Below are 12,086 nucleotides of genomic sequence, written 5' to 3' on the forward strand. Positions count from 1 at the left end.
TAACAAAAAAACAAAAATTCCTTTGTTTGTTTGTTTGTTTCTTCGCTTTTCTGTTTGTTTGTTTGTTTGTTCGATTCATGTTTTTTTTTTTTTTATTTCGTGACTTTTCTTATTGAAAAAAAACAGAACGAAACGAAAAGAAAAAAATTTTTGTTTTTTTTTCTTTCTTTTAATTAGTTTTCTCGCATTTTTTTTTTGTTTTCATTCAACTTTTTTTCTTTTTCTTTTTCCGTTAACTTTTTTTTTTATTATTATTTTCTTCTTCATAGAGTTTATTATTATTATTATTATTTGGCGGCATCATCATCGGTTAAAAAATTTTTTTTTCTTTCATTTTTTTTTTATTAAAAATAATTTTTTTTTTATTTTTTAAATTTTTTTTATTTTTAAATCCAATTCAAACTGTTAAGTGAATGATAAGAAATCATTCAAGTATAAACAAAATGAAACAAACAACATTTTTATTATCATTATTATTATTAATGAATTATTAATTTATGTTAATTTATTTTTACGTAACATTTTTTCTCTCTCAAAAAAAAATTATTTTATATATAATTATCGGTATTTAAATTTTAATTAATAAAATCAAAAACATATTATTATCAGTACCCGTTTGTCAGGTATTTAAAAAAGAGAGAGAAAATAAAAACGACAGAAATTCTAGAAATAATAATAATAATAATAATAATAATAATAATAATAATAATAATAATAATAATAATATTACGCAATGATGAAATTATTAATTTTATTTTTTTTATTTTTTGTTTACGGTTAATAAAACAAAATAAATAGAATCGCGAGCTCGTTTTTGTATATTTTTTTTTTAAAGAAAATGAAAAAAGACAGAAAATCATTTTATTAAATGTCGACAGCGCCATGATTAATAAAAAAAAGCAGAAGAAAAAATTGCGCAACTTATTTAAAATCGACCAATCAAATAAGAAAATCACGAAAATTTAATCTTTTATTCGAATTAAAAAAAAAAAAATTCTCGTTTTTATTAATAAATAATAATAACTTGGCGATTTTACTACATTCCCGCTCTGATGTACCCGAAAATAATTTTGAACCTCCCCCTCGCTTATCCCATCCACTCCCTCCTCCCCTTACTCAAATCGAAAATAAAAATGCGATCCGGAATTAATCAATTCAAGTTAACGTAAATTCTCTCGGATAATGACAGGTGATGGTGATGGCGATGATGGCGATGGTGGTGGTAGTGGTGGTGTGAGTAAAACTTGAGCCTCGAAGGTTATTTTTTTTAATGCTCATTAGAATCCTCCTCTCTGAATAAAAAAAAACGAATAATAATAATAATGGTTATAAGTTCAGTATTGAAAAATAATATATGTATATATAAATAAATAAATGGCATTTCGGTTGGAACCTGAAATGTTTGTCCCACCTTAATTTCAACCAATGAGAATAAAGAACATAATTCTCACCTTGAGTTTGCACATAAGAAGTTGGGAGTGAATGTTTTTATTTTTCCAGACCGCCTTCTTCGATATCCAGTCATAGATTAAAAAACAAGAAAAAAATAAAAAATTCTCCAGTTATTTTTAAAATCTGGACAAAATTTTTTTTTTTTTCATTCTTTCTTTCTCTTTCTCTCCCTCTCTCTTTAATGTCAGATTAATATTTTTTATTTTTAAATTTTTCATTGAAACTAGAGAGAGAGAGAGAGAGAGTGTATGTGTGAGGGGGAGAGAGAGGGGGAAAGAGAGAGGGGGGAGAGAAAGAAAAAAAAGAAAAAGAAAAAAAAAATTCATTGGTTTTTTTTTTTTGTTTATGATGAGAGTGCACACCACGGATGTGTGCATAAATTACAACAATCGTCGTCTGCTTTTGCTACAGACCAAATGAACCGCAAAAATAAATAAACACGTTTGACATTTTTAAGACTAATAAAAAATGTAGAATAATAAAAAATCGATTTATTAATGTGTACGTGTTTTTATTTTTTTCCCTTTTTTAATAACTAAACCACTGATTAAGACGTTTTTTTTTCTTTTTTTTCTAGTTCGTAATGGATACTCGTGCGTTCCCATCGCTTTATCCGAAGGGTTAGATATACGTTTGAGTAAAGCTGTCAAAGAAATTCACTACGGGCCAGACGGTGTGGAAATCGTGACGTCAAATGGTAAAAACGAAGACGATGGTACGGAATCATTCAAGGGTGACGTTGCACTTTGTACTTTACCCTTGGGAGTATTAAAACATTCCGTATCGAACGATGGTTCGACGACAGGAAACAACGGACAAAACATCGTTAAATTCATACCGTCCTTACCTAATTGGAAAGTTGCATCCATCGAACGTTTAGGTTTTGGAAACTTAAACAAAGTTGTTTTATGTTTCGATAGAATATTTTGGGATCCGGAATCGAATTTGTTCGGACACGTCGGAAGCACAACGGCTAGCAGAGGAGAATTATTTCTTTTTTGGAATTTATATCATGCTCCTGTACTGCTTGCATTGGTAGCAGGTGAAGCCGCAGCAATTATGGAAAATGTTAGCGATGACGTCATTGTCGGAAGATGCATTGCCGTTTTAAAGGGTATTTTTGGAAATTCTGCCGTACCTCAGGTATGTGTTATCATAATTTTTTTTTTTTTATTATAATATTACGATGACGAATACTTTGAAAAGTAAACATTAAAATAATAATGATAATATAAGAGACGACTGGATAATAAAAACTAAAAGTCATTGGCTTTATTAAATATGTCGCGAAATCCTTTTTTTTTAATCTTCGATGTCGGAGGTGGCAAATTTTTTTTAACCGTAGTTTAATAATTACATCTTTACAACGTCGACAACGACGACGACGACGATGATAATGATGATGACGACGACGTTTTTTTGTGACAAGTTTTTTTTTTTTTTTTTTTTTTTTTTAATTTTTACGACTACGTCAGAATTTTTCGCTACAAAACGCCTATAAAATTCACGGTGGGTCGTCTTAAATAAATATATATCTCGTGAAATAGTTTTTCCTTCTTCTTGTGTCTAGAGTTTGTTGTTTGTTTGTATAATAAACAAACGCCTAAAAACTTTTCTCATATTTTTTTTTTCTTTATTATCCTTTAATCCGACAACATGTGTGTGTGTGTGTGCGTGCACTTTTCAATGAAATCTTTGTTTTGCATTTTAACGGAAATTGAAAAAAAACAAAACCGCTTAAACGGCGGTTGCACGCACACACGCACAAGCAAACGTTTGTATATTCGATTGTTGTACGAATCGGTTGTGATTGTTTTATCACGACTGTTATCATTCATTAACGAAAAGGTTAAGAGTTTTTTTTTTTTTTAACCATTAGCCGAAAGAAACTGTCGTGACCAGATGGAGAGCAGATCCTTGGTCAAGAGGTTCATATTCATTCGTTGCCGTTGGAGCTTCCGGTAGCGATTACGACATGTTGGCAGCACCCGTTTCATCATCTCCTGATATTCCTCCGCGTTTATTTTTCGCCGGTACACTTATTTCCTTTTTTTCGTTTACCATCACGTGATGTTTGTTTAAAAATGAGATGACGCACTCATCGTGTTTACAGGTGAGCACACAATGAGAAATTATCCGGCAACAGTACACGGTGCTCTCTTAAGTGGTTTAAGAGAAGGCGGAAGAATATCAGATCAATTTTTGGGTTGTCCTTATGCAGCACCGCCATCATCATCATCATCATCATCACAAAATGGTAAAAATCAAACCGGAACTTCAAGCTAGTGAGGTAATTTTATAAAAATTTTATTACCGTAATTAAAAAAAAAAAAAAAAAAAAAACGTCTAGACTCGATGATTATTCGCGTAAATAATATCGAAATTTAAAAAAAAACCAGTTACGTCATCGACCCGCCCCCCACCCGAAAAAAAAGGAAATTAATTTTTTAAAAGTTCGTTATTACTTAATAAATGTACATAATTTATTAAGTGTAAAATTGACGTACAAATTTTTTCATTAAATTATTTAAATAAATTTAAAAAAAATTTTTTTTTGTTGTTGTTGTTGTTAATGATGATGATAACGTTAACGATTCTTAAATCAGGTTAAACCTGAAACTTCGTCATTAAAAAAAAAATTCTGATTTTATATATATTTTTTTATTTTTTCTATTACCACGTCGAATTATTATTATTTGTTTTTTTGGAAAATTTTTTTTTTTTATAAGATGAAATATCGAATTTATTAATAAAAATAAAAATTTATTTATTTTTTCCAGAACGTCGTCGTCGTCGTCCTGGAGTTTTTGTCGCACATTTTAATTTTTTTTTATATATGATAACATGTTCAGTATTAAAACGCACCGACAGGATTTTGTTTGTTTTCATCACACAGCAGCAGAAGAAAAAAAAATTTTTATGGCCTTAATATAAATAAAATTTATTATCATTTATAATAATAAAAATTTTGCTTGTCCAATAAAAAAAAAAAGTTTTTTTTTTTTTAAATTATTATTATTTATTTTATGAAATTTCTTTTTTTATTTTTTTTTAGGAGTGGCACTAGACAAAAAACACAAAATTAATTTTTTTTTTTTTTAAATTACCGTCCGAATAAATCGTACGTAATAAAATAAAATTCATTCGAACGACTTAATAATTAATAATTTATTAAAAATTATATAAAACGTGTAAATAGTCAAATTAAAAGTGTCACGAGAATTTAATATATTTATTTACTTTTTTTTTTTAAAAAAAACGAAATTTAAACGTTTTAAATCCCGCAAAACCAAAAAGAAAAAAAAAAAATTGTCGGTTTACGGTTGTAGTTGTTACTGCTGTTGGTATTATTTCTTCTGCTTCTGCTGCTGCCACTGTCGCTCCTTTTTATGTTCTCGTTTTATTAAAAATTTAATAAACGATTGCATAAAAATTTTTTAAGAAACAAAAAAATTTATTATTATTTTTTATTAATAAACTTAAAAACTTGATTTTTATCGTTAAAAAAAAAAAAAAACAAACATGGCGGAAATCGGATTAGGTATTTTATTATTATTATTATTATTATTATTATTATTATTATTAAATACAAATAATAAATTAAGTTAGCAGGTGATGTAGATGGAAGGTTATTTTTCGATAATAACGAAATTATCATCATCATTATTATTGTCCCTTTTTTTATATGTTTTTTGTCCGCCATATTGAAAATGTTTATTTTTTTTTTTAAATAAAATTTTCATTTGCCACCTGATAACTTTTACGTTTATCCCACGTATTATCGACTTATTAAATTTATCTACTCATCTATTTTTTTTTTATCTATAACCACGATATATCTTCGTTAAATGTTTATCTGATGGATAGATAAATTTAGGTGTTGAAAAAAAAATTTTAATGTCTATAAAAAAAAAATTATAGCAGAAGACAGACAATTAAATGATGCTACCGCATCATTACAACAAATTGTTTGCGTTGATAAACAAACAAACAAACAAATCGATTTTATAATTATTTCGTGATACCTTTTTTTTTTTTTATACTCCAGGAGCCTTTAGGGAAGGTTACGTTATAAAAAATAATAATAATAATAATATAAGTTTGATTATATTAAACATCTGTCAATTATTATTATTATTATTATTATTATTTAAAAAGAAATTTATATCAAAGCGGTTAATCGTACGACTGGAAAAAAAAATATTTGCTAAGGCAAACTGGAACGAAAATAAAAAGAATAAAATTTTTTTTTTGTTCCAGTCACAAATTTTTTTTGGAATTCATCGGAAACCCGATTTGTAATGATAATGATAATGATAATAATAATAATAATAATGATAAAGTTGAAAGAAAATTAAAAGTATCAAATATCAGTGTCGGTTTTTTTTCTTCAGACCGCGGTGAGTTAAAGGTACGTATTCTCCCAACTTCTGGAAGTATTTATCGTTTTTTTTTTTTTTTTAATTTAACCTGGAATTAATTTTATTTATTTATTTAATCTGGATGAGAAAAGAAAAATGGGGAGAGGGGAAGGGGAAGGGAGGGGCGAATTCGTTTTCCAGAACGTAGAAAACAAAAAAAAAGTTTTTTTTTTACGCAGAACCGACGATTAAGGTTGAACTCTTTTACTTTTTTCATTTTTTTTTTTTTAAATTTTCGTCTTGTTGCCTTCGAGTCAAATAATAATAATAATAATAAATTTCACGACACGTTTTTTTTTTTTTTTTTTTTTTTTTTTAATTTAACCTTTTATGTTTTCTTTGTGTTGAATAAAAAAAAAAAAAGTAAAATTTTAATTTTCTCGTAAAATCGCCGTGGGAAACGAAAAAAAAAAAATTGCTGTTGCTTAGGTTTTTTTTTTTTTTTGTTTAAAACTCTTTTTTAATTTCTGTAAATCTAATTTATTATTATTATTATTATTATTTTTCTTTTTCGTCTGCTTTTTTTTTCGAAAAAAAAACTCGTCGTAAAGGATTTTAAAAAAAAGAAAAAAATTTTTTTTTTTTCATTTCAATTTTCAATTCCTAAACTTTTTCTTTTTACGAAAACAAAATTAAGAAAAGGATGATGAACGCGAGAGAGAGAGAGAGAGAGAGAGAGAGAGAGAGAGAGAGAGAGAGAGAGAGAGAGAGAGAGAGAGAGAGAGAGAGAGAGAGAGAGAGAGAGAGAGAGAGAGAGAGAGAGAGAGGTTATAATCCAAAATATCTCTCTTTCTCTCTCTCTCTCTTTTGTTGTTTATTTTACTTTTTGATTCATTCACGCATGGTTTATTTTAGACAATTCTTCAAATGTTGTCGGTTAATAACATAAACGGAAGTATGGCGGCGGTTTTCGACTTAATTTTCTTTTTCGAAAAAAATGTGGGAGGGAAGTAGGAGGAGGGAGGGAAGATAGGAGGAAGTGAGGGAGGAGGGGAAAACGCGAGTGAAAAGTTTTAAGTGAATAAGGTAAAATAATGAAAAATATTTTGTCATTTTTGTTTATATCGAAACATTTTGCGCATTTAATTTTTAATCATCATCATCATTATTATTATTATTATTATTATTATTATTATTATTATTATTATTATTATTATTATTATTATTATTATTATTATTATTATTATTATTATTATTATCATTATTATTATTATAATTCCATAAATGACGTTTTTCAAGTTTAAAAAAAAGGGTTTATATTTTATTTGTACTCCTGGAAATTTTCTTTGCTTTTTTTTTCACCTTTTCACATTTTCTTAAGAAGGTTTTTTTTCCATATTTTTTGTTTTTGTTTTTTCAGAGTTTTGGAAAATTTTGTTTTTTTGATTTTGGAGAAAAAAAAAAGTTTTGCTAACGAAAGGTTTTCAACCTTTTTTTTTTGGGATGGATTCGTTCTCTTTGTGGTTTTTTTTTAACTTCTCCAGTAGAATCGAGTTTTTCTATTTATTTTAATCAAAGTGTTTGTTTGTACGGGAGAGTTTGCGTGTGTGTGTGGGTGTGCGTGTGTGCGTGGCATGGAATGAAACTTTGCGGTTTTTTTCTATACTCAAAAACTTTACCAATCAAACAAAAAAGTTTTCTTTTTTTTTTTTTATATAAATTAAAGTCTACATTTTGGAAATGAATCCAACTACAAGATGGAGGAAAAAAAAAGGAAAAACATTCCAGAAGTCAAATTTATTTTATTTTGTTTGTTTGTTTGTTTTTTTTCTTCTTCTCCCCATCCCCCGTTCTTCCCGAATTCAAATAATTTTGTACTGTCGGAATGAAAATCTGGAAAATTCCCAGTTGAATGAATTAAATAAAACTAAAAATAGTTTAAATAGGCGGCCGTGCATGAAACCAAACTTCCAGTTTTTATTTTTCCAGCGTTGTTATGATTTTACGGATTTTAAATTTTGTAATGAATAAAAAAAATTCTTCAATTTCATTCTCATGAGGAGATTCTTCCAACAATTTAATTAATTCTAATTTGCCCCCTCCCCTCCCCCCCAAAAAAACAATAATAATATTAACAATGAATTTGTTGCTTCATTACAAACGCGCGAAATTTAAGAAAATTTTTTCAATATGAAATTTGGCAACGCTGTCATCATATTTTTTTTTTCTACGTACCTTCGATTACAAATAAAATTATTTTTGTCGTTATCACTCATTTCATACCTGTAATGATAAGAAAAAAAGGAAAAAAGGAGAAGAAGAAAAACAAAAGATTTAATTCGATCCGCCATTTTTATTTTTTTCATACCGATTCGTTTGTTTGTTTTTATCGATTCACATTTGATGATTTTTATATTAAATTTTTTTTTTGTCGTGTCTTTAGAAAAATAAATTTTTTTTTGAATTTAAATTTATTTAAAAAAAAAAGAAAAGCTTTTTAAAGCTTTGCTGTACGTAAGTTTTTATTTTACCAAAAAAAAAAAAAATTTTTTTTTAATGCATTTTGTTTAAAAACAGATCAAACCGTTGGGTTTTTTTTTTTTTTTGGAAAGTTTCTAAATGTTTTAGAAACTTTTTTTCTCCCTCTCTCTCTCACTCTTTCTCTCTTTTCTGTGGCAATCTCTTTTTCCCTCCTTTTTAAAAAACTTTTCATTTTTTTTCTTCCTATCAATTGATCACGGTAAACTTTTCGGATGAAAGAAAGAAAGAAAGAAAAAAAAAAAAATTTTTTTTTTCTTATTTTCTTTCTTTCATCTTTTCCTTTCAATCTTCTTCATCTTCTTCTTTTTGGAAAGACGCCGTCGGGTTCCGATAAAGACATTCGGCCGAAAACTTTTTTTTTTTATCCCTTAAATTTAAGTTTTGCCATCATTTTCTCTTTTTCATTTTTTTTTTTTTTTTTTTTTGGAAAATCTCAGGTTTTTCTTTTTTGTAAAGTTTAACTTATCTTTTGTTTTTGTTTTTTTTTTTTTTTATATGAAATATTTGAAAATGAAAAAAGTTTTACTGTTTTTTTTGTTTGTTTTTCTTTAAGGTTTTTCTTCATCTTCTTCTATTTTAAATTTCTTTTCGAAAATATTTATATATATTAAAACCTTTTTAGTTAGTGATTGCGTTAGTTTTTATCTTTTTTTTTTTTTACGTTAAAACTTATCAAAAATGGCGATTTATTTACCTTCTGAGATAAATTTTTTCTATAATTTTGTTAAATTAGGTTTTTTTAAAAAAAAAGAATTTTTAATTTTGTTTTTTTTTTTTTTTTGGTATTTCTACCCTCTTTCTTTTTTCATCGTGTCAGCAGTATTAAGTTTTTAATTTTATTTAGTGTTATAAATTTTTTTAAAAAAAAAAAAATTTAATTAGAAAATTCAAATTAAATAAAAATAATTTAAAATTTAATTTTCTCATCATTTGTTATAATGAATAGAAAATTTTATACTATTCAATTTTAATTATCGAACGAATGAAAGTAAAAGTAAAAAAAAAAAAATTATTTTAATCAAAAGGGTGGTTGTGAAAAACGTTTGAAAGGGTTTTAAAAAAAAATCGTGGATGTAGAGAAAGAGGGATGAAAAAATAAAATAAAAAATCAATTAACAATTTTTATAAATTACTTTTTTTTTTTTTTTTTTACTCTTATTAAAGTTAATTACATTTTTTTAAATATTTAATTTGTAGTTTTCTGTTGGGATTTTTATTTTTTTTATATTTTTTATTAATTTTAAATCGTGAAATGTTTGTCACTATTGAAGTGATAAGAATTAATTTTAAAAATTGATAACGTTCGAACGTCTTATTTTCCATTCCATTCATTTTCCGTAAAATAAAAAAAAAAACGGCATTCTCACTGACATCTAACGTATAAAATGAAAACTAAAATAATAACTATAAAATTAAGGTACGTAAAGCGACATCTATCGAATAAATTATAAATAATATAGTTCGTGTACATTTTAATAGATGTCGTTAAATTTTTTTGTTATTAAATGAAAATTTTATGTTTACCATTTTTCAAATGATGATGATGATGAAATAAACGTGAAAATGAAATGTGTTTTTTGTTGGAAAAGGTTTATTTAGTGCGTATTGAAAGTTCGTTTGTGTTTTTTTTTTTCACTCATTTTTTACCTTGACAAAACAAAATGATAATAATAATAATAAAATGTTATTTTTCATAAAAATCAACCTTCAGGCACAAAAAGAAAGAAAAAACATTAGAATAAGGAAAAATGGTAAGAAAATTTATTGTATGAATGATGTAAATAATTGAATGTCGTATTTATCGGTTAAATAGGTAAAAATGAATTGAATCCTGTCATTCTATGAAATCTCAAGATGGATGAACTTGTTTCGTTAAAGCAGAAAAAAAAAATGTTTCAATAAGAAAATTTCTCTCTCTTTTTTTTTACCTTTTTATATATATATATATATATATATATTGTTATATTCGGTTCGTTCTTTATTTTTGTAAGTAATGAACAAGCACTTAAAACTATCACTAACAAAACTAATATTAATAAACAAGAACTTATTACAGCTAGACTAAAAATCAAATGAACCGACGCCAAGCGGTGTAGCTTGCCTATATTACTTTGGTCTTTCGTCAGTCAACTGTTTCGAACGAGCAACAATGGGAACTAGCAAACACTTGCAAATAAAATAAAAGAAGGAGTCTTTAGAAGCTTCGCTTCTAAAGAAGAACAATTCGAGTTCGTCGCCAGTCTTTTGTTTATAAAAATTTGAAAATGTGAATATTGAGTACGGGATCATAACACCTCCCCCCTTAAGACGGAAAACAATTATTTTGAAAAAAGAATTTGTTTTCTCCTCTTGTTCGGATTTGACAGTTTCCTATGTCGGGTTCTGAATGGTTCCGTCCAGGATGAGACTCCTTGAGTAGTAGTAGGTGCTATGTCTTCTGTATGGTAGACTGTTGTATCTCTTCACATTGGCTTCTTATCAGGAACATCATTTTAAGCTTTATAGCTGCAAGTAGTAGAACCTTTCCTAGGCAATACTCGTTAGTGAACAATGTTTCATAAAGAGTAAAGATAAAAGAATAAAATCAAGAGACATGAATTCGAAACAAAATTGACATAAGTTCTGAAAAATACAAGAATTTTATATAGGGTACATAGAAAAGAATAAATGGATTAATAATAAAATAAATGATGATTAGCTATATGGGAAAAATAAAAGGATTAAATTATTATTATTTTGGATTTCTCTCTTTAGATCAACTACTCAGAACACGGTTTTGTGATAAGTAACTTCCTTGTTACGGATTTTTAATAAAACGTTTTTGCCAGATTTTTTCTTGACCTCGTATGGATCCTTAAATTCAGGACTAAGTTTTTTATTTAGATTTCCTCTTGCTAATTTTTGACTGGTTTGAATCTTCTCTTTTTCATTAGACGATAGGTGAACTTTACTTAGTAAAAATAGCTTTACCTCAGGAATACTCTCTTCGTGAAAATCGGTTGACATAAGAATGGATGCTTTCTTCCTAGATTTCTTGGTACTGGAATTCCATTTCCGCTTTTTAGTATGCTTCCCAAAATTATGCTTGTGAATTTTTTTTGTAGCTCCTATATTTTTATTTGAAATTTTTGTTTCCTTTTGAATTTCAGCTTTAGGATAATTTTTAGGTTTTGAATTCTGTATGGATGATCTTTCTTCTTTTACTTTTAGACCTTTTTTCTTATTTTTATTTTTAGGAAGTAATGGTGCTTCTTTAGCCTTTTTCTTAGATAAATTTGTAAAGGGTGCTTCTTTAGCCTTTCTCTTAGATAAATTTGTAGAGGGTGCTTCTTTAGCCTTTTTCTTAGATAAATTTGTAGAGGGTGCTTCTTTAGCCTTTTTCTTAGATAAATTTGTAGAGGGTGCTTCTTTAGCCTTTCTCTTAGATAAATTTGTAGAGGGTGCTTCTTTAGCCTTTTTCTTAGATAAATTTGTAGAGGGTGCTTCTTTAGCCTTTTTCTTAGATAAATTTGTAGAGGGTGCTTCTTTAGCCTTTTTCTTAGATAAATTTGTAGAGGGTGCTTCTTTAGCCCTTCTCTTAGATAAATTTGTAGAGGGTGCTTCTTTAGCCCTTCTCTTAGATAAATTTGTAGAGGGTGCTTCTTTAGCCTTTTTCTTAGATAAATTTGTAGAGGGTGCTTTTTCCTCTTGAGCAGAATTGATCCTGGTAAAGAATCTGTTTTCTCTTCAACT

General features: G+C 27.1%; 2 protein-coding genes across 2 annotated transcripts; both read left to right on the plus strand.

Moving 5' to 3' along the window:
- Nucleotides 1-733: 733 nt before the first annotated feature.
- Nucleotides 734-966, plus strand: Phum_PHUM107170 (uncharacterized protein; the record flags this gene model as incomplete). Its single annotated transcript, XM_002424053.1, has 2 exons — nt 734-769; nt 799-966. The coding sequence occupies 2 exons, from the start codon at nt 734-736 to the stop codon at nt 964-966; spliced, it is 204 nt and encodes a 67-aa protein (XP_002424098.1).
- A 983-nt stretch (nt 967-1,949) lies between these two features.
- Phum_PHUM107180 (Peroxisomal N1-acetyl-spermine/spermidine oxidase precursor, putative) lies at nt 1,950-3,738 on the plus strand (the record flags this gene model as incomplete). The annotated part of the gene is made up of 4 exons (XM_002424054.1): nt 1,950-1,953; nt 2,030-2,595; nt 3,332-3,485; nt 3,566-3,738. The coding sequence occupies 4 exons, from the start codon at nt 1,950-1,952 to the stop codon at nt 3,736-3,738; spliced, it is 897 nt and encodes a 298-aa protein (XP_002424099.1).
- Between the last annotated feature and the right edge of the window lie 8,348 nt (nt 3,739-12,086).

The sequence above is a fragment of the Pediculus humanus genome, genomic scaffold (genome assembly GCF_000006295.1).
Source record: "Pediculus humanus corporis 1103172107457 genomic scaffold, whole genome shotgun sequence".
Classification (NCBI taxonomy): domain Eukaryota; kingdom Metazoa; phylum Arthropoda; class Insecta; order Psocodea; family Pediculidae; genus Pediculus; species Pediculus humanus.